At 35.9% G+C, this 22603-nt stretch overlaps 1 protein-coding gene across 4 annotated transcripts in view; it reads right to left on the bottom strand.

Annotated features, from left to right (window-relative positions):
• TMEM117 (transmembrane protein 117) overlaps positions 1 to 22603 on the bottom strand; it is a 453170-nt gene that overhangs the window by 61470 nt on the left and 369097 nt on the right. For 3 of the 4 annotated variants that reach the window (XM_079139598.1, XM_079139600.1, XM_079139599.1), the window contains exon 5: positions 19752 to 19911. In XM_079139598.1, the coding sequence (XP_078995724.1) occupies positions 19752 to 19911 (160 nt within the window). Of the gene's footprint in view, positions 1 to 15081; positions 15380 to 19751; positions 19912 to 22603 lie in introns of those variants that run through there. The other variant, XM_079139601.1, reaches the window with a different exon arrangement.

The raw sequence follows: 22603 nt of genomic DNA, 5'->3' as shown, positions 1-22603 counted from the left end.
CAAAGGAAGCCAGGCATAACCAAGGCAATTAGTATCAACCCAAGATATTCTATAGTGAAAACCTGAAAGGGTTATGCATCATGTTGAGAAAAAGTTAAGGTGTTTGATCAACTATAGATAATGGTCAAACTACATTTGGGTGACAAGTCTACTATTTAGAAATTACTTAACTGGTTCACTGCTCCATAGAGAAACACATTTGTAATCTGTCACAGAAGTTTGGGCCAAGGTCTGGCTGTTCAGCCTGCTGTGTGTAATGTGGCTGGATGCATTTGCCTTAACGGGCATTCCATGACAGCCCACTAGGCAGCTCTGGAAGTGTGGAGATACGAATTAAAATACTGGAGGTGTCTGTCCTGGGCAATTTTGGTTCTTAGTGACTGGGAACTTCAGCTGCATGGCACAGTGTTATCTGAGAGCACCAACTCCAAATGCAATATACATGAGTAATTTGTTCCTTGAAAAACTACAACACCTACTTCAAATTGCTATGTAACAATAGGGGAAAAAATGTCTACTTCTATACAGTGGAAGGGAAAATTATCCATTAATGGCCACAATGAAATATAAATATAACAGATGTTAAAATACATAACACGCTCATTATCCCAAGACGTTCAGTGATTAACTATGCACATTTCCTATTGTTATGCAAAAACATGCAGGCACTTTATTGAACATTATAAGCATTCCTAAGCAAGTAAAAATGAATGTGTCTTTCAGTTAACATACTGTTTAACACCAATCAAATTTTCAATGGAAGCATAAACATCTTCCACTTAATCATCTTGGTAAAAATTGTGCATTTGGATTCAGAACACAATCCTGCTATTTCTCTATACAACTCAAATGAGTTTAATTCTTTCCTTTGATGTATCCTCCTAAACACTGTATTACAGAGGATAGTTTTATGTCTGAAAGTATTATAAATTAACATAAATTTTGGTAACTGCTAAAATGTGAACTATATGGTTGTGATCCCCTCTCCAATTTTTAAATATTCACTAACACTTCCCATTAAATTTTCATTTTTTTGAGATATTGAGAATCTCAGGGAAGAAGATATGTATTTTATTTGTCTTTGTAGCCCCAGTAGACTACAGCTAATAAATATTAAATGCATATAAGCATATGTAAATACATATAAATACAAACATATCATTGGGTTTTCAGTGATGTGTTTTCTGGGTAGGTCATATGGGTGACATTTCATAGACAGGATTATGACAAAAACTGACTCCCAAGGATTCTGTTCTGACTAGGATGTGACATGTTGCTCTGGTTAGAGGGAAGGGGTCATGGCAGATGAGAAAGCTTGGGCAGCATCTTGGGTGAGTAGTGTGTAAATGGAGAAAGCTGAGGTTGCCAAATGAGCTTTTAATTGTGAAGGGCCTCATAGAAGCTGAAAAGTCTCCTGAAGGTGAGAAAAGCCACAGAAGGATCCCAAATTGAGGAGAAACAGGAGCAATGCTATTTATAAAGGAAAGCCCACAGGGGAAGGTGGACTCAATGCCAGGTTTCCAGCATGCTGCTTTTAACATACACGGCTTCTGATGCAAAATAGAACAGCTACATTCTCTCTTCCTCTTGGCTGTCTCTCAGAAACATGAAGGTAGCTAGCATGTTCCTCCCCAGAGTCTAAGCTTCAAGTTTAACATATTCATTACCTCCATTGTTCTTCTTATGTTACTCTTTCTTGACCTCTCAGCATCCTGTCTGCTGGCCTTTGGACATGCTCTCCAGAATCTCAGTGTCCCTTTTCTAACAAAGTGCCAACAGCTTATCATAAAAGGCAGATATCACAAAGAAAACCGTTGGTAAATAAACCAGATCGATGCATGAAAAGCAAAGGAAGATCAGTAGAACAGAGGAAAGGGCCCAGGGGGTGGAAGGAGTAGAGGGAGAGGAAAAGTGCTAGGAAAGGATACTGGCTAAATTATATTGCTATATTTCTTGCATGTATAAATACGTAACAACAAATCCTACCATTACGTACAACTATAAATGCACCAATAAATATATGTGGAGAAAAAAAGTTGCTCAACCTTTTCAGTTAAAGAAATAAAAATATTAACGACATCTAATAAAAAATATGTTGAATATAAGCTATAATAAACCAAATTATAGATCTCTGATTATCTATATCAGAGTCACATTTGGGCTAAGAGTCAGATTCCAGAGTTCTACATGAACCTATTACATAAATGTTTTATATGGACAGGAATTTGCATCAGACATGCAGGCATCAGACCCAGTCCCTGACACACACAGACGTGGATACACACTAACCAGGCGATTCTTGGGCAAGAAGATTGAAAGCAAACACCTGTTGTAATTAATCTTAACATATAAAACTGGAACAAATATTTGTGACATATGTAACAAGAAAGGGGGTAACATCTTTAATGATCAAAGAGCCAGTGAGAAAAATATTACACTGTTCTAACAGAAAATTGAGTAAAGGATGTAAATAAATGATTCACAAAAGAATAAATATAAATAGCCAAGAAACATAACAAAAAATAAGCGTCTTCACTACATGTACACAATCCCTTCTCCTTAATTTTGAAATATAAAAACTTTAAAAGTAAAGACTTATCGTCTTTCATCCAGCAGCAAAATCTAAACTGGCCTAAGCTCATTTGATGGCAAAACCTGATGACAACGGAGGACAATAATGGTCCCTTCTGCCCCACTTAACCAAGATTTCCATATGCTTCACTGTAGAAGTGTGACAGGATTCGTTTGTTTACTATTTGCTACTTCAGGGCCCTTGAGGTAATTACTGTTCCATATTATCTTTATATGTCTCAAAACAAATTCCAAATTTTGAAAGAGTTTTTGAATTCTGGATTGTGATGTGTTTAATTAAAGAAATGTATATCAAAATGAAATACACTTTCTTTTCTGTCAATCAAATAGTAAGCTATTAATACAAACCCAACACTCTTTGTTAGTATTACTATGGGAAATAATCATCTTTCTATACTCATCATGTAATAAAACAACCCCTATAGGAAAGTTTGGCTAAGCATTTAAAAATCATTATAATGTGTAATGCTTTTAACCTAACAATTCGTATATTTATCACTGCATCATGTTTATGGCAGAACCATAAATAGTAATAAAATGGGAAAAATGTTATCAATAGAAATCTGTTAATACCATCAAAGACAAAATTTTACACTCATCAATGATCTTTCTGATTGCCTTCTACCACCCTCTTTCTTTTAAAGACACTATGATTACATTGGACCCTCCCGGATAATCCAAAATAATCTTGCTATGTTAAATTCAGCTGGTTAGCAATCCTGATTCCACGCAACCTTAATTTCCCTTTGCAATGCAATTTAACATATTAGCAGGTTCCTGGGATTAAGATGCGGATATCTTTTGGGGGAATGGGTTATTATTCTGCCTACAATGCCAGGTATTTCCAGTCACTGTTGGTGGGAGAATATATTCTTACAGGCTTTCTGATAGTTTGACATTAAAATGTCCATGTGGATTACTTTATATCACATGACTATAGTTATATACTAATTGGATTAGGAAGTTTCAGTTTTAAAGCATAATTTAAAAAACATTTCTCAAAGAAGTGTTGAAAACATTTACACTGGCGTTCTTCCATCAAATCCAGTGGTGATGATCTGCTCTTTATGGTGGCCTCAAGCAAGTTCCAGTCTATGCAGATATGGGAGTAATCTTTTAAAACACAATTTTTAAGTTGGACTTATTCTTAATGAAGATGAGGGAATTGGAAAACCTTTTAGAAGCTTACTGTGACACTGAGCAGAGACAATGAGGTTACCTAAACACTCTAGATCTGTGGGAATCAATAATTTTTGAAAGATGTCCATCATTCATTTAAATATTTGCCTTATTGAGTCAATCTCAGAAAATACACTCTGTATTACCTAGAGAACCTTAGAGGTCACACAGAATGCTTCATAGCTACTAACCATGAGAATGCAGACAGAATTCACACCTGGACCATGCTAAGAAGTGTCTTTTTTGTGACACTATTTCATCAACATAAATCACCAATTCATTTTATCCAATCAAATTGTGCTCTTGCTATGTAGTTTGTTTCTTCCCAGGTGACTATAGCTAAAGATATTTTCCAATTTAAAAAAAATCAAATTTTATGAGAATTTGTTACATGCTTTTCAATTTTAACTCTTAAAGCCTGCAAACTTCCCCTCCTCAACAGATAAAACACAACTTTTATTTTATTATACAAAATGTGAAAGAAAACATTCCAGTTCCTGGTTAGTCCAAAAACAAATCTTACAAGAAAATTCATAAAAAGTAGCTCATACAAGTGCACTATTCCCAACCCTAAAAATTTAAAAATATAAAATTGTCCCCTATTGACTACACTCTAAAAGCTTTCATTTAAAACGTGAGTAGTGAGTCTCAGTGACCTGTCAGGTACCGGTTTAGGTACTGGTCTAAGTTTAACCAATATCTGTCGAACATTCTCTGTATTTGACCTGACCTATTCTATATAATTCTCTCTACTTTTTAGTAAGGTAACTTTAGTAAAGGTAAAGGTGTCCTTTAGTAAGGACACATGCAAGCAAAGAACTTCAATGCAACAGTGGAATGACTATTACTGAAATATTTAAACACTGCCATGGACATATAAGAAGGGTCACTGAAGCTTACCTGCGAGAGGCAGGCAAGATTCCTTAGAGAGGTCAGTGTTTCAGGTGAGAGTGGAGGGCTGCCTGAGGGTCATTTGTGTGACAAGTCAAGCATGCATATTGAGGAGAGGCCCTTCCATTGCATGTACAAAATCCTGCACCATAACAACAGCACCATCACGTGGGTAACCAGCAGGTGTTTCATCATTGTAAAAGTAAGGAGTCACGTTATGAGAGGGGGGTGGTGATAGTGACCCCAAACTAAGGCTAGCAGCCAATTCTTTCTAGATGAGAAGATGCCCGTGTGGCATGAAAGAAATGTGTACCTGAAGAATTTGAAGGATCATATTTTTACATCAAAAAGATTACTTTGGGGAAGTGGGGTAAGACAAAAAGAAGATTGTGTGAAAGTCATGGTAACTGAACTAAAGCAGAGATGAGTCTAGGGGAGAATTGAATTTGAAAGGTATTTAGCCAGAAGAACATCCAGACATAACAATTGACTGGAATATAAGTGAGAAAGAGAAATTTTCACTATTTCCAAGGTTTTTGACCTCAGCGTGTAGATGACAGCTGGAATAACCAATGATAGGTTTGTTTTTGGCATGATGAACCAGAGGTATCCATGAAACACTTAGGTGATAATGCTGCTTGGCAGTTAGGCATCCAGGTCTGAAATTAAGCAGATACATTTGGACTTGAGAAACATTTGAGGAAAAACCAGCCTAAGAACAGGATTTGACGCCCAAGGGACAGAAATGCCTTGGAAAACAATTGGGATGATAAGATAAGGGAGACAGGACAGAACTCCAAAGCCTAAGGGGGAGGTAGAGAAATAGAATCTGACAGAATGGATTAAAAAGAAAGAGATATATGGTTTGACTTTGAGAAAAATTTTAAAAACAGGTAGTTTCACTGAAACCAAAGGGGAAAATATTTCAAATATTGAATTAAAAGTTACTCATAAGATAAAGAAAATGTAACCACCAGGCCTGATTTCCACATTTACTCTTTAGTGTAGGATAAATCTTCATATTTGTGTCATAAGAATGTACCTTGCCATCTGAGACATTATCTCCCTCTCACTCTTTCCTAGAAAGTCAATCTTGAATCTAAAGAGGAAGATAGGGGTTGGGGGGAAATAATTCCAAAAGAACTAGAAAATATACATATTCTTTTTCTAAAATTTTATTAAGATGCTGGATATTGAATGTAACATTGCATGGGACAGAGGAAACATCCCTAAGAATCCTGTCTCTCAAACTCTATCAGCTGTGGCAGTTGCCATCTTCAGGACTTCTGTCTTTCCTTAAACTTCCAAACCTCTCTCTATATAGTCCTATTGCATACACAGAAATACCCACATAGGTCCCCCAGTTTTTCCATTTTGAATCCATGCCCTCCTCCCTATTCATCAAAATGAAGAGTCTACCTTGGTATCCACCCTCTTTAGAAGGGCTAGGAAGGGATGGAAGAACTTGTAAACAACTACTTTTATTTTTTTCCTAGACATATGTTTTTACATATTAAGTATTTTTTATATAACTGAAATATACACCTTTTGGTTTCATGCTATTCCTATACTTTAAATTTTATTCAACTTGTCAAATAAATAAACTCAGCTATTTTTAAAATCAAAGATTTTACAAAGATTAAGTAAATGCTAAGCATCTCAGATATAAATAACATTTTAGCAAAGGGATATTTATAAAATGCACTTTCATCAAAATTAAAGAAAAAAACTAGTAGCCTTTAGTTTTATTTCTTCAGCTTTTCATAATATGTACCATAGGAACAATGCAGTTTTAGAGGAACATACTAAATATTGAAAAATTCTCCAAACTCCATTAAGTACAATAAATTCAGAGAGCCATTTGGCAGTTTAGATTTTCTTGGGGTTCTATCACATATAGTCATCTGAATCCAAGCAACAGCAAGCATTCACTTATTACCTAAGAATAGTGAGTTTCTGAAAAATTACAGTTGGACTAATTAAAAACTCATTTCCAACCAAATACCCTAGTGTTTCTGAATCCACTACATGAAAGAAGAAGACCCAAGAATTTCCTTTTTTAAGCAGCAACTAAGTGATTGTAGTGCAGGTGACTATGGTGTTATGGTTTGGATATATGAGGTGTCCCCCAAAAGCTCACATGTGAGACAGTGCAGGAAGTTTCAGAGGAGAAATGATTGGATTGTAAGAGTCTTAACCCTATCAGTGAATTAATCCCTGATGGGATTAATTGAAGGGTAGGGTGTGGCTGGAGGAGATTGGAACTGGAGCATGGCTATGGGATATATACATTTGGTATCTGGAGAGGGGAGTCTCTCTTTCTACTTCCTGATGATGAGAGCAGATTCCCTCTGCCACACTCTTCCACCAAGATGTTCAGCCTCACCTTGAGCCCTGAGGAATAAAGCTGGCCTTCTATGGACTAAGACCTCTGAAACCGTGAGCCCTCAAATAAACCCTTACTCCCTTACATTTGTGCCAGTCAAGTCCTTTAATCACAGTAGCAAAATCCCTGACTAAAACAGAAATTGGTAACAAGAATCATATGTAATGATGTAAATAAAGATTTCCAGTTGCCACTATACACTTAACAAAACAAAAAACTTTTAGAGATCTGCTAACCACACAGCTCATAACTTCATAAAGATTCTGGTGATTCTATAATCAGGTAAGAGAATCACTTCCTTAGTGTACACTTCCATTTGCAGGTTATGGCTACACTACATGGTTTCTCATACTCCAACTTCTTTACATACCAAAACATTATAGTCTTCCTTAGCTGCAATAAAAAAAAAAGGAAGTCTGGTTGATCAATTGTAATTCAAAGAAAAATTCTAAACATTTATTTATTTATTTATTTATTCATTCATTCATTCATTCAGTGACACTGGGGATTGAACCCAGGACCTCACACATGTTAGGCAAGTGCTCTACCAAAGCTACACCCTAGACCTCTGAATCTTTTTTTTTAAACTAAATTTTCTTTTATCTAGCTTATGTGATTTTGCTACACAAAAATGTCAGACCTTAAGTTCTTTTTGAAATTGATTACCACAGGAATCCTGTAACAAGGGTCAGGAAATTCTGTCATCCTAAAAATGAGAAAATGGCTTCCTGGAAATGAAATGACTTAACCAAAGTCATCCAGTCACTAAGAAATATAGCCCTCACTTCAGTCTATTGCCAGGAGTGTCTCTAGCAGTCACTAAGCTTCCTGTCACTTGTCAAGTGCTTTTCTGTGGACATTGTGTATATTGTTTCTTTTGATATGCCCAATACTATAATGAACTATGAAAAATGTCTGGGCTTTGGAGTCACAGAAATATGTTTTTGAAATCTTCATTCTGCTGAATCCAGATCCTATATTTGTCTTGGAATATTCTCATTTGTAAGATTACATAAGTAATAATCGATAGATTATCAATTTAATAACATATACTAATAAGACTAAATAGGTCATAATATGAAGATAATAATATAATTTGTGTAGGTTTTAGAAGATTAAATAAAGTGCATTAGTTTTAGTCAGATTTTTTGCTGACATGACCCAAAGACCTGACAAGAACAATTAGAGGAGGAAAAGCTTATTTGGTTGCTCTGGGTTTCAGAGATCTCAGTCCATAGATGGCTGGCTCCATTGCTCTGGGCCTGAGGTGAGGCTGAACATCATAGAGGTGTGGCAGAGGAAAGCAGCTCAGAACATGACTCTGGGAAGCAGAGAGAGAGAGTCAGCTAGAGTTCCCCTCACCATAGACAAAATGTAAACCCTAAAGGCATGTGCCCAATGGTCACCGCCTCCAGCCACACCCTGCCTACCTATGGTTACCACCTTGTTAGTCCCTATTAGGGGATTAATTCATGGATCAGGGTAAAGCTCCCTAACCCAATCAGTTCAACTCTAAACTTTCTTGCATTTTCTCTCACACACACTTTTGGTGGACATCTTATATCTAAACTGTAACAGTATCCAGGACAGTGCCCACACATAGTGAGTGCTAGTCTTTTGTTTTTCCTCCTCCCTGCCTTTCTGCCTCCATCTGTCTCCTCTTTAGTCCAGTAGTGTTTCCATTGTAACACTCTGCCTTTCTTAGTAGCCTATCCCTCATCTATACTATGAAGGGTTCTCATTATGGTCTCCTGTTATTGGACATATCTGTAACTAAACTAGACATTGAAACTCTTGTTTGACATCATTCCCCAAGGCTCATTTTCATGTCCATCTCCACAGTTAGTGGCCCTTGACTTTGGAACTACATGTTAGGGGAATTGGTGGGGGTTCAGAAGCTCATGTTCCAGACTGGGTCCTGCCACTGACTGACTTTATGACATCTAGCAAATTACAGAACCCTCTGGGCTTCAGCTATAAAAATTGGGACATGAAAAAGTGATCCTAAATATTCTCCCTACTCTAAAATATCATAACTCTGTGATTTACTGAACTTGTCTAAGAAAAAAAAAAGCTCTTTATCATTTTATTTTGGCATGAGTTTTAAAAGAATACTCTGATTTACAGAGGATTGTTGGTGCATCTGACCTGGGGAGAGGACATTTGAGACAATTATCTACCACATTTAAAGCTTATGTCTAGGTTCACATCTACATGTCCCAGAAGGACTGGGGGCCTGATACAATGACTGAATGTGCACATCTTCAACACTACACTTTTTAATCATGCACAAATGGTATAATGACAAGTGGCAACTGCAAAAGAGACTTGCAGGGTCAGCCATGCTACACTTAGAGATGGAAGTGAGGGTGAGGACTGAGACATTCTTTCAGGGTGATGACTACACACTAACCATGAGAGACAGAAAGTGGAAAAAAAAAATCTCCTAGAGAAATACAAATTTGGAAGAGTTATATCTCAATGCCTCAATGTAGCTTTGAAAAAACTACTGCCCATGTGGAGTAGTATAGAATTTATGTCTTTCCAGTTTTTAAATTGTGTTCTAGTTTTCTTTTAAGAAAATACCTTAGGAACTGAAGCATTTTCCTTGAAACTGGAATAAAACTTGAATGTCTCGATTTTCCATTTACTTAACCAAATCTTATAATTCCTTCAAGCTACATTCTTCCCACATTATATATAAAGACTGGAATGATCTTTCCTATTCACAATAATCCCTCACAGAACTTCCTGCCTCTTGGAAAACTATAATCTATATTATATGCCAAGTAGGCTCTGGGTTTCATTTTCAAGGGAATGTGTTTGTACCCCAGAACTCATGTTGAGATCCTAAAAATTTTGCCTGATAATCCCAATGCTTCCATCTTTCCTATTACCTTCTCCCAAATGCCCTTTGTACCATGGGTCACCTGTTGAGACATTGCCCGTGGCACTCAATGCAGACTGCCCACTTGGCTGGACTCATTCTGCAGAGACAAACCCACTTTAGTAATTCCATCTACTGTTTGGAGAACCATTGCAAATCAATATAATGAGATCCCCCTTTCTCATTCTTCTTGAACTGTTTTTCTCTCCCCGGATTAGAAGTGATCTGAGAAGGGCAAATAAAGTTGAGATTAGGTGTGTACCATGAAAAGAGTGGGCATTTATAATTAATTCAGGTAGTGCTTAAATTATAAGCCATTTACTCTATGCTATTACTTGGGACCTGTAACAGAAATCACCCTTACAGGGTTTTCAAGTAGGAGCATAACCCTAGAGTAAGAAAAGTGAATATATTAAACAAATACAAAGAACAGTTTAAAATACTTTGAAGAAGTTATATAATATATTCCTAAAGCTCAAGAACACATTAAATCTCAGGGACAGTCATTTAAATAAACCTTTCCTTCTAAGTAGCCTGTAAACAAAACTAGTTGGAATAACTGAGCCTGAAAATACATTCCAACTTGTCAAAACACCAAGGTTATTTAATTAAAATAGGTTTCTGCTTGTCTCTCTGCCCTATATTCTGAAATGATTGAATGCACTTTGTACTACTGTGACTTCAAAAGAAGTGTCCTACTACAGTCAGGTCAATGGGGGTTTTAAAATGAAGTCTACAAGAGTCATAATGTCTATTTTTTTTTTTAACTAGTCAACCTACTTTGCAAAACTATGCATGAAACAAAGAGTAAGCACACTTTAAATCTGCTGCACAGTGAAATGTTTGTAGAATTTAATTTTCATAATTATGTTCCAGTGCATTAAGAACTGCTTTTGGAAATATCACTTCTCTCCAAGTGCTTTTGGACCAGACCAGAGTCCTTTCTAACACTTAGCTCTGCAAGTTATTCAGATTTTATTTAGATACTTAATTACTGTAAGATCATACTTCAGTGGAAATGACCTAATATTTTGGATGGTTCATTTACCTGCTGTTAGTAAATCATTGTACCTCTTGAAAAAAACACATGTTCTTTGCTTTCCTGAAATAATGGTACATTCATTCCTTTGTTTATCCTTTCCTTTGGCAAGATAGTTAAAATAAAACTGTAATTCACCAAACATGAGCTTGCTGTGGAAATAAACTATTGGTAAAACATTTCCTCTCCTTGAGGGGCTTACAAGTTACAGCAAGTACCCAGGTACATAAGCAACAGACAGGCACATAAGAGAGAAGTATCAAAAAGATGTATCAACAGCATGGGGATTTACCAGCTCTTGTTCTGTCAGCTTTTTTCTTCTTAACCCATTATGTCCCATTATCCCAGATGTGGAGCATCTATAAAAACTTAAATTTAGCAACAAATAGATCACTTATGGTGACTTTGAAATAATTACTGTGTTTTTTGAGGTCTATTCTTTTGAGAAAAGTAACAGATATTAGGGCATTCAAAAGTATTTTTAAATTCATTACAAAAGTGGCATACACTTTACTGCAAAAGTTACTTCTATTAAATGTTCAGCTGAACAAAATATAACATTCATAACTGATATTTAATATAAGAAATGCATTCATGAAAGTATTTTCTAAAACTGGGTTGTCATTTTACTTCAAGGGATGTACTATATTTCAAATTATCATTAGTGGAAAATAGCTGTCCTATAAATAGGACAGAGGGACAATGTATACTGCATAGTAATGTGCAATGTGCTTGTCTGGATGTTCTGGGCTGCAGACATGATGTCCACCTGCTCTTGTTATTCTCTATTTTTACACCAAAATTCATCTTTGCCCCTCTCTACCCTGCCTTGAGTTCTAGGAGGCTGACCTCTAAGGACCATGTCAGCAAGGCTGTTTTCCCTCTGATTTTCTGTTGGTCTTGCCAACAGAAGACACTTCCAGAATTGAGACACAAGATCAGAGTACTTATTCTTCATGATCCTGTATCACAGGCTGCAAAATATTTGAGGGTGAACCTCTACCCAGAGCCACAACTTTTGCTGCTTTGGCACTCACTGGTTTTGCTAGCAGTTAATAAAGTGAATAATAACTGCCCCATCTGTTCGTAATCCCTGGGTGATTCTCTCTATACAGTTAATTTCCATAATCTTGTCTATATCTTTGTAAACAGTTTCATTTTTGCACTGCCTTCAGAGATTTCTTTTGTATGCCATTCTTTTTCTGCTGAGGCCTTGACTAACATAATGTCCCTGGGAAATAGTCTCAAAGCAAGTCACATACATAAGTAAATGACATTTTGTGCCAAAAGTATGATGGATGCACAGGTGGATATTTCTAGCCATCTTCTCAAAATCTATTTTCATTTTCTTCTTTGGGAGTAAGATATTCTATAAAATCCTAAAATGGCAGAGAATCCACAAACACTGTGGTTTTATTTATTTATTTATTTATTTATTTATTTTTTGGTAAATCTATTCATTGGTTATGATTTGTTGGTATACCTTTGAAATATTGGATTCCAAGTTACAGGCACCAGGAAGGAAAAAAGACTAAATTAGTATCCTCTAAATCCAAAGCATTGATGAAAAAACAAGTTTTAAAAGGATCATTTGATTACAGATTTGACACAAATAATGAAATTTTCATTGCAAACTGGTTGGATAATAAATGTGTCATTTTGGGAACAAACACAGTAGAACCATTTGGCAAAGTTCAAAGATGGAAATAGGAGAGTACAGCCAGTGTGCCTCAACCAAAGGCAGTGGGCATCTTCAACATTTTCAATGGGGGTGTGGACAGACACAAGGGGTTGGCTTCCAATTATTTCACATTCTATGGAAAAACAACACTGACCTTTATTCACTAATTGATATGTGTATCATAAATGCATGGATTATTCACAAATTCATGAACAAACATATTATAAATTTGTTGGATTTCAAAAGAGACCTCCGCTCAGCACATCTACAACAGTGCCAAGAGAAGCCATCAGGGGGAAGAAAGTGTATCACTCCCATACCTGCTATCCAAGATGATACCAGATTTGACATGAAAGGCCACATCATTTTCAAACAGCAAGAATGACAACAATGTCAAAATAAGCAACTTCAAGGGAAAATGACAGCATGTTGTAAAAAAGTAGTGTAACCCTTTGTTTGAAGTGTTGTTCTCCATTCCACCAAAAAAATTATTGAACAGGTAATGAAAGTTGCCTCTTTGTATATTATGTAATGTATGCCTGATGTTCTATTTTTAGGATGGTCCATACATATGTCAAATATGTCCTAGTGTCCTATTTATAGAACTTTCTCTATTTTTGTTCTCACTGATTATAAAGGAAATATGTTTCAGATTACTATAATGCACCCAAGTTATTGAAGTATTTGCAGAACTGAAAACTTGGGACTTAATAGATTAATAGTCTCTCCTCTACATGGCTTCTCTCATCACCTCAGTGCACATAATTCTAAGATATTATATACAGACACACACATCCATGCATATTATATATGTATATGTATGCATATGTGCAAACATTTATATCTATGTATTTAGAAATATAGATTTCTGCTGGGTCTATCACCTACTTTTCAATTTTCTTCTGCTTTTTCTGTCTTCTAAAAATTTTTATTTCACTTTTAATTGACATAGCAATTGTGTATATTTATGAGGCATAATGTGATGTTATCATAAATGGATAAACTGTGGAATGCATTAACATATCCATAACCTTACATAGTAAGTATTTGTTTAGGGTAATAACTTATAAAATCTAGTTTTTAAACCACTTTGTAATATGTAATACATTATTACCATAGTCATCATGTTGTGCAATAGATCACAAAAACTTACTCCCTTTTTTAACTGAAACTCTGCACACTATCACCAACATCTCCTCTTTCTCTCTCCATCATTTCCAGACTGGGACATCCTGCCATTCCCATACTCCACATGCCTTACTTCCAAAATCCTGACATTTTTCTTCAAACTATATACCTTGTCACTTTTTTTTTTTAGTCAAATCTTCCACCATTATTTCAATTTATTACTTGAAATCTTATAGTAGCTATTAGTTAACAACATTTAAAAATATCTATAGTGTTACAGAAGTCCTGTAAGAAGCTATAAAGGAGATGAGTATATAAAAGTAATATGTGATTCCCACTTCAAAGAGCTCACGAAATGGTAGGGTGACCAATCACAGCTAATGATGCTATAATAGTTACTTGAGTAACTTTCCTTCCATTTCAAATATGCATAAACAAACCCTGTTATTTTCATTCTCAAATAATATATTTCTGTGTTTATTTCTATTGCCACAACCCTAGTGAATCCCCTGCTACTCCATCTATTAAATGCCACACTAACCATGCAAGGTTTTCTTCCTTCTTTCAGTACCTCTTACTAAATCATTCTTCAACTTTTAAGGGAAAATTTCTTAAAAATAACCTTTAGTTTCTAGAATTTATTGCTTAGAACTCTAATTGGCTCAACATTATCCTTAGAATAAAATCCAAATACTTCAGAGTTTTTCAAGCCCTTCGGTGATGTGGCTTCAGTCTACCTCTACAAACTTAAGTTTTAGAACTCACATGTAACTCTATTAGCATTCTCACTCATTGTTGAGTAGAGTTAATATTTTGTAGTGCTTACAATTTGCCAGCCATAGTTGAATGCAATTCTGAGCTATAATAAACTGTATGAAGTAGACCCTAGTATTAGCCCAGGTTAATTAAATAGGCAGTCTCAAAGTCACACAGCTAGTAAAGGCAGAGGCAGAATTTGAACCATAGATGTCTGATTCCAGACCCAATATGCTTAACCACCAAGCTTTAAAATCCAGGTCTCAGTTAGATAACTATATAATTGGCTTAGGACTAATTGCAAAGACGTGGAAGTGCAAAATCTTTTCAAGCTTACCAATATGTTCATAGAAATGTACCTCCCCATGGCTTCCTCTGCCTGCTGGACACTTGGTATGCAGTTGCCGCCTCAGTGCTAGATCACATTGGTCCAAGTATGAAATGGAATGTTTTGTTTTTTTTTTTTTTTTTTTTTTTTTCTCTAACGCCAATTACCTAGAGTCTGGTTATGTAAAGTATCCATGAGAGATGAAGAATAGGTTGAAACTTAACAATGGACATAGCTCCATCACTCTCCACGGTCATCACCACTGCCTAACCCTGCCCCCCAGCCCATCCACACACATTGAAGAATTGTACGGCTCCTCCACTCGCCTTCACCTATATCCATCTTTCTAGTTCCTCAAATCTCTTTACCTTCGGCTCCTCTTTCTCTGCCTGCTCTTTTACTCTCTCTCTCTCTCTCTCTTTTGTCTAGTAAAAAGAACACAAAATGTTCTTTATATTATGAAGAAAAACTTCCCTTATTCAAGTCCTCATTCATACCAGGTATGCTCGTTCCTGCAATAGAGAGATGAATTTCGAAAGTGGCAAGAGTATAGATGTTCCCTTTATACTTGTAGAATTCTTCTATATAAAAATGGTCTTCCTAATATTTCTCTACCTTTCTATTCATATGTCTTCTATTAAATTATAAATTCTTCTGCAACTACAAACTCTTGTAGTCTTAGTGGTCTTTGAATATCTTTCACTCTATTCTCTGTTCCCAGCACCTGAGGTACACTAGGAATGATCAATAAATATTTTCTGAACTTAATGGAGTTCTTATTTGATACTCAGGCTAAAGCACCTGACTGAAAAAACAATGTTCTTGCTTCTTGTTTGGTGTTCTCAAAATCTGACTGCCCTTCAGTTCTCATCTCTTTCTTGAAGTTTTCCCCTTCTACTCTGTCTGCATTGGTCTTCCTTTTATGAACTCCTCTGATAACTTTCTTTACTTTACTTATTCTACTGCCCACATTTTTAGCTCTAATATGTCTTAGAGATACCTTTTCCTTAACAAAGCAGGAAAGATAGGTGGGTGGAACATATTACAAATCAAATACTTATGCAATGAAATACAAGGAAATATAAAAACAAATGCCATAATAGCAAACACTAAATAGAATTTGAGACAAAATTCTCAAAAGATGTTTTAGTTAAAATTTACTTCTTGTATTCTGTCATATATTCATTTGTACAAGTTATGTTACATTCTTCCGGCATCCATGTAGGTCTTAGTTCTTAGGGACTTCACTAAAACAACAGAAAAATGTGAAATAACAAATAGTTTTAATAATAAATGCAGCAAACTCCTATCTCATGAACACCTATAAAATAATTGTTTTTTCTCTAAAGTATTAATAATTGACTCACTGATTTTGTTAAAAATAAAATCTTTACAGAAATAATGTCAAATTCTTAGGGCTCAATGGTAGACCATCCCCATAGCATGTGTAAGACCCTGGGTCCATTCCTGGTACCAGAAAAAAAATTAATGGTTTCTTTTTTTTTTCTTAATCAAATATTAAAGTACCTTTCTATAGTATAAGTGGAATTTTCCTACAATTAGAAAAAAGTCTAAGTCAATTGCTTTTAAATCACTTAAATAATTATAATGAGGACAGGCCTTTTAATGAAACTGCTCCTTCCATGTCCATTAATTTTACTACTCTATTTTTATTTTATCTGACATATGTGAATATGGGATGGATGAGATCACAATTTAGTTGGCTATGGACTTGTTAGGCCATTTGTATTACATATTTTCAAATGTCCTAAAGACATGTTTTCGGGGCTGTTTCCCTTATTGATCTCCCTTACCACATGAGCCTGTTCCCAGAACTTCTGCATGAGCCTCTCACAGGGTGACACATGGCACTGGCAGGAGACTCGGTGCTGAACTTTTCACTTCTTCGTCCTCATCAAGTAGTACTCTGGGCCTACCCTGTTTTTGTGAGACACTGTGCTAGCAAGTCTCCAGAGATACAAAGAGTAATAAAAAAAAAAGTGGTGTACTGTCTTGCAGTGCAGGTAAAAGGTGCTACCAAAGTTTCAAAGAGGAAGTAATCCCATGACTTCAGTGAAGAGGGAGTGGAAAAGGTCTTCAGTGGTAAGGTCTAAATGAATAGAGCAGGACAGACACAGTCTAGGGAGGAGAAAGGGCTCCCAGACATCCTGTGGTCAAGGGCAAAGCAGCAAGTCCTTGGTCTGGGAAGAATGGGAGCACCATGGAGATACAGGAGGAAACAGAGTCAGGGCCAGATCCTGGAGGACACTGGAGAGTCCTGACTTTATTCTTGGTCCCTGAGGAGTCACTAACAGTATATGGGGATGAAAAATGATGTGTAGGTCATGACATTTCTGATTCGAGGGTAATGAGAGCAAGCTGTATAGGACGAAGGGTAGATGGGGACATCTATAAGAAGTTTCTATCAATTGTTTTATAATCATATAAAGGAGAGTCAAGACTGGAATGGTGGCAAAAAAGAAATGAGAAGAAAGGATTGGGAAACAAAGCGGTGAAAAGATAAATGAGTAAGCCTGACTGGTTGACTTGGTGTTGGGGGAGAGGGCAAAGGAATTGAGATCTACTTTTCGGGGTTCCTTCTCAACCCTTCTTTATATTTCACACCTATTAACTTCATTTTGAGACTCAGTCTCTCCCCTTTTTCTTTGATCTGCCCTGTCTCCACAGCCTCCCACCCTAACCTAGTCAAATGGGGACAGGTGCAGGACAATCCTAACTACAATTGCTGCATGGGGATCCGGAATTGGTCCTGACAAGTAGAGAGTAACTGCCTATTGAGCTGCTGGTTGTGGCCCTTTTCTTTCACATGAACTGGAAAACTAAAAGAGCTGCTTTGCAGTTGTTGGGGTGGGGGTGAAAACAGAAGTGAAAAACAAAGACAAGAGAAGGGAAATAAAGGCTAGGACTTGTTATACTTCAGTCTCTGCTTTCAAGTGTCTCTAGAGGCAACTGCAACCGTCCACTTGAAATGTGTAGGATGTCCCTATAATGCAGAAATACATTCTCCCTTTGATTAAGCTGCCTTGGCAGGGCTATTGTTACTTGCAGCCAAAGTGGTCCAAACTGATATATTCCTCAGCATGAACTCTTCATCTTCAGTCAATTGGTCTCGGGTTACTCTCTGAACACTTCAGCATTTACTGACTCCTTGCATTTTATGCCATTCTTTCATCTAGAATGTCTTTTCCTTTCCAGTCTTGCTGACTCTGCCTGAATAAATCCTGGCCATCCTTCTTTTCTTCCATCTGTCTTTATTAAGTTCTGTTTGAGTGAATCTATAATATCTGTAAATTGTAATGTTATATTTTTCTACTTGATGTCCCTGGCTTCAGTGAACTTATTTGGAAGAACACTTAAAATTTACATAAATAGGATAGAAAGCAGAGTACAGTAATGGGCAATCGGGGAATGTATGTTCTCACATATATAAATGCAGCAAATGGAACAAGTTTAAGGAGACGATGGTCTACTTGTTTACTTAAGACCTTTGACTTAAAGATGGGTTCAGAGAGGTACCACTAGACCATTTAACCAAAGAGGACATTTAACATTAGGATGTATATTAGAAAGTGAAAGAAGATTAAAATGGCCTTTCTACAGTAATGCTTGATGCATTATTGCATAAGTGCCATAAATTCAATTTGCAGCTATCCGGAGGATGTCCTACAGCTAGTGAGAGACATATGTGGAACCTGCCAATGCTGTTTGACTCCAAGTCTAAGGTTTGTTTCACTGTGCTAAATTACCTCATAGGAAGGGAAAAAGAAATTTGTTAATTTTTAGATGAGACAAAAATATTCAATTTTATGTCTTCAAACAATTTTAGGCTACAATGTATTTTAAGATATCACTCATTAAAAAATATCACTCTAAGAACCATCTTGAACTTATTGCCTAGGATATATTATGTGCCAGTAAGAAGAAACAAACAAAAAACCCCAAATTATTGTTCTCTTTTGAGACAACACAGAATAGCTCCTATAAAGGTCCCTCTTTGCCTCTAGAAATAAGAAAAACAATCTGCTATCCTGCAAAATCTCACATAAATTCAGAATACAATGGAGTCTCCTTTCCCTTTGGCAATGGTACCCTTCGTTCTGATGAGTTATAATGCCTCAGGAGGGGAAAGACCAAAATTGCCTCATGAAAGCAATACGAAAATGTCTAGCAAATGGATGGACATTTAATGAGCAAGATAAGGCACCAAGAAATAGCTAATATCTCTTTCTGCCCCATTCAAACACACGATTCCTGAAACCCCAAACATTCACACCAGAAGATTACATGAGTCACGCTGGTTAGTATGATGTTATTGTACAAAAAAAATCTGTTGCTAAGCAGGACAGAAATATTGTTTACATGAAAATGGAATCATCTCTGGTGAATAGTGAAAGAAAGTAATAATTTCCATAGCTAGAAAAAGCATCTTTACATCACTCCATTTCAACTACTATAAAACCCTGAGTTGCTTTGACAATTGCTTTTCCCTGCTTTGCTGGCTTTATATCATCCTCATCGCTGCAGCTTTCCATTTGCTAAATGACAGGGGTTTTTTGTTTTTGTTTTTGTCTTCCCCAACCCACCCCCAAAGCCTTGGCAGAACATGCCACAATGCTGCATAGATTCTAGGGGCCCACCTTGCAAAGTTAATAAAATGAATTTTTGGTGCCCCTCTCATAAAAGTCCAATTGGCTTTTCCTCCCAGTAAACTGCTGAAAGTATGATCAGCGAAAGCCCCATTAATAGCCACTGTAAACCATGCACTTCTCTGGGTTTATGGAGCCTGTAGCTTACAGTGTTTGTTATATGAGAACAAAGCATAGAGCAACTTCAGTGAGAGGAGGAAAACACAAAGACACTTACCTGCATCACAATAAGAAGGTCAAAGACCAAGATGAAAGAAGCAAGGAACGCTCTGGAAACCTCATCACTGGGCAAAAATCCCCGGTTCAGTTTGTCCCAGCTGATCCAGTCAGTTGTAATGACAAGTACGACCACAGAAGTCAGAGTAAAAAGAACTGTCCTGCAAGGCAGAGGACACTCATTACAGTAGACATAATAATGTACTGCTAAAGAGTGCATGCTATCCATGTTGCACTAAATGTGTAGCCAACACCTACTCTAAGGCACATTTGCCAAAAGATAAAAAAATAAATAAATCAAGTGTTTTCTTTCAAAAGCAATTAGAAAAAGTTATGATAACAGCTCTTCCAAGATTTCCCTAAAGAGCATTAAGATAATGATAATGAAACCAATAATTAACAATAAAAATATTACAAAGGACCTTGATTAACACTGTAAGTGCCCCAAAGAGAACACTGGTGTGTAGCTCTCAGTACATGTACATTGTTGAACTAAGGCAGTGGGCATGTTCATGAAAAGCCCACGGAGCTGGTGAAAGACTAATGAAAGCCTTGGATTCCATTATCCTCTTATAGGAAAGAGGAACAGTATGACCAGTTTCATGACCATCCACATGGTCTGATGAGCTCGTTAGAAAAACCACTTCTAAAGGAAAATGCTGTAGCCTCTTCTCCCGATAAGGTACATAAAATAGAAGGCTGTGGCCTAATGACCTCCCCTCTATGAATTACCTGCTCCTTGTCACAGATAGCAGGAGCCTGAGATTTTATCTTATACATCATTGTAACCCCATAAAATTTTGCATCATTATTCACAGATGGATTTTAATGGCTATTTGTTGAAATTAAAGCTTTTACAAAATCAAAAAATTAGACAAATTAGTCTTTAATATTAACATTCAAAATAGATCTGAAATGTGGGCGGTGGAAATTTAATCTGCAAGGTAATTGTCCAGAAGTCAGGGAAGTCTCTGCTTCCAGGGTTATATTGGTAACTGCATTTTGTACTAGAATTTTAAAAGGAAAGAAAAATTATTTTAAAATTAATTTAACCAAAAACCATTAAATAAAAGAAAGAAAAAACAACTAAAGAAAAAGAAGAAAAATAAAGAAATAATGTGGATGTGGAATAAAACAAATTACATTTGCCCTCAATGTTCTATAATAAATGACACCCCCAAAAGAAAAATGAGTCTTCTTGCAAGTCTCTGTTTTAATTGTAAGTGTATCATTCTTAAATAAATATTGGGGGTTTCCTTTTCACAGCACATTATTTGAAGTAATTTATACTTTGATAAAATGGATTAAATGAAAACCTCCCTAAACGTTTTTTTCTCCCCATGAATGAAAAAGATATACACATTTTAAAAGAATTTGACTCATGATTTCCAAAGTAGAAATTCCAGATTGTGTGCTGCTACCGTTTAAAATAACTTTGATCACAGACATTCAAACAGATTAAAGAAGCTTAGATGAAAACCTAAAAAAGTTATTATAATTTAACAGAAATGACAAATATCATACAATTATACATATTGATAGTGATATTTTAATAAGTTTCTTTTTTTGGGCTAGGGTAAAGCAATTTGTTTTTGGTTTAGGTTGAAGCAATTTGTTTTTGGTTTTTGAATTTGAGAAACTTTAAGCCATCTGAATGAAATTAACAGGTCTTTTTTTTTTTTTTTTTGGTCAACAAGAACTATAATAACAACTTCCACAAAGAATAGGTAAATATGGAATATTCTTCAAAGCTCCTTTTGGTAATAGGGATATTTTCTTGTCACCCTGAGCTTTTCAAACACGTTTACTACAAAGACGCCATGGACATACACACTCCTTCAGAATGCATGGACTGTATTGGCTGGTACATAGGAGAGGGTCCAAATTCCATTAAGTTTCCTTTATTTGCCTCCTAGCCTCCTTTACAGGACCCCTCCTCACCTTCCTACTACCCAACACTGCCTGGTCATCACTTCTATTCAACATAGTACTTTAAGTCCTGGCCAAAGGAGTTAAGTAAGAAAAAGAAATAAGAGCCATCCAAATCAGAAAGGAAGAAATTATATTATCTGTTGGCAGATGACATGATCTTATATACAGAAACCCAAAAAACTACACCACACACACACACACACACACACACACACACACACACTGCTAGAACTAATAAAACTGAGAGAAACCGGAGGATTCAAAATCAACATACAAAAATCATTTGTGTTTCTAAACACTAACAACAAATTATCTGATGATTAAATCAAGAAAATAATTACAATTACTGAAGAATCAAAAAGAACAGTAATACTTAAGAACAGAGTTACCAAGGAAGGAAAAGCTCTATAAACTGAAACTGAAAGACACTGATGAAAAAATTAAAGAGCAAAGAAATAAATGAAAAGATATCTGGTGTTAATAGATTAAAGAATTAGTATTGTTAAAATATTACCACTCAAATTGATCCATAGATTCATTACAATCCCTATAAAGATTACAGTGGCACTTTTCACAGAAACAGAAAACCAATCCTAAAAGTCACACAAAGTCATAAAAGATCCTGAGTAGCAAAAAAATCTTGAAAAAGAAGACTGGAGACATCCCTTTTCATGATTTTAAATGATATTACAAAGTTATAACAATCAAAATGGCATAGAAACACATAAAAAAGCCAATTAAAAAAAAACTACACAGCGCAGAAATAAATCCACATATATTCAATCAACTCATCTTTGACAAGTTTACCAAGAAAACACGATGGGAAAGGACAGGCACTCAACAAGTGACACTGGAAAAAAAAAAGAAAAAAAGATATACACATGCAAAAGAAAAATTGAATACTAAGCTCACACTATTTAA

Source organism: Sciurus vulgaris, assembly GCF_902686455.1.
Source record: "Sciurus vulgaris genome assembly, chromosome: 5".
Taxonomy (NCBI): domain Eukaryota; kingdom Metazoa; phylum Chordata; class Mammalia; order Rodentia; family Sciuridae; genus Sciurus; species Sciurus vulgaris.
This window is presented reverse-complemented; position numbering and strand designations above follow the sequence as displayed.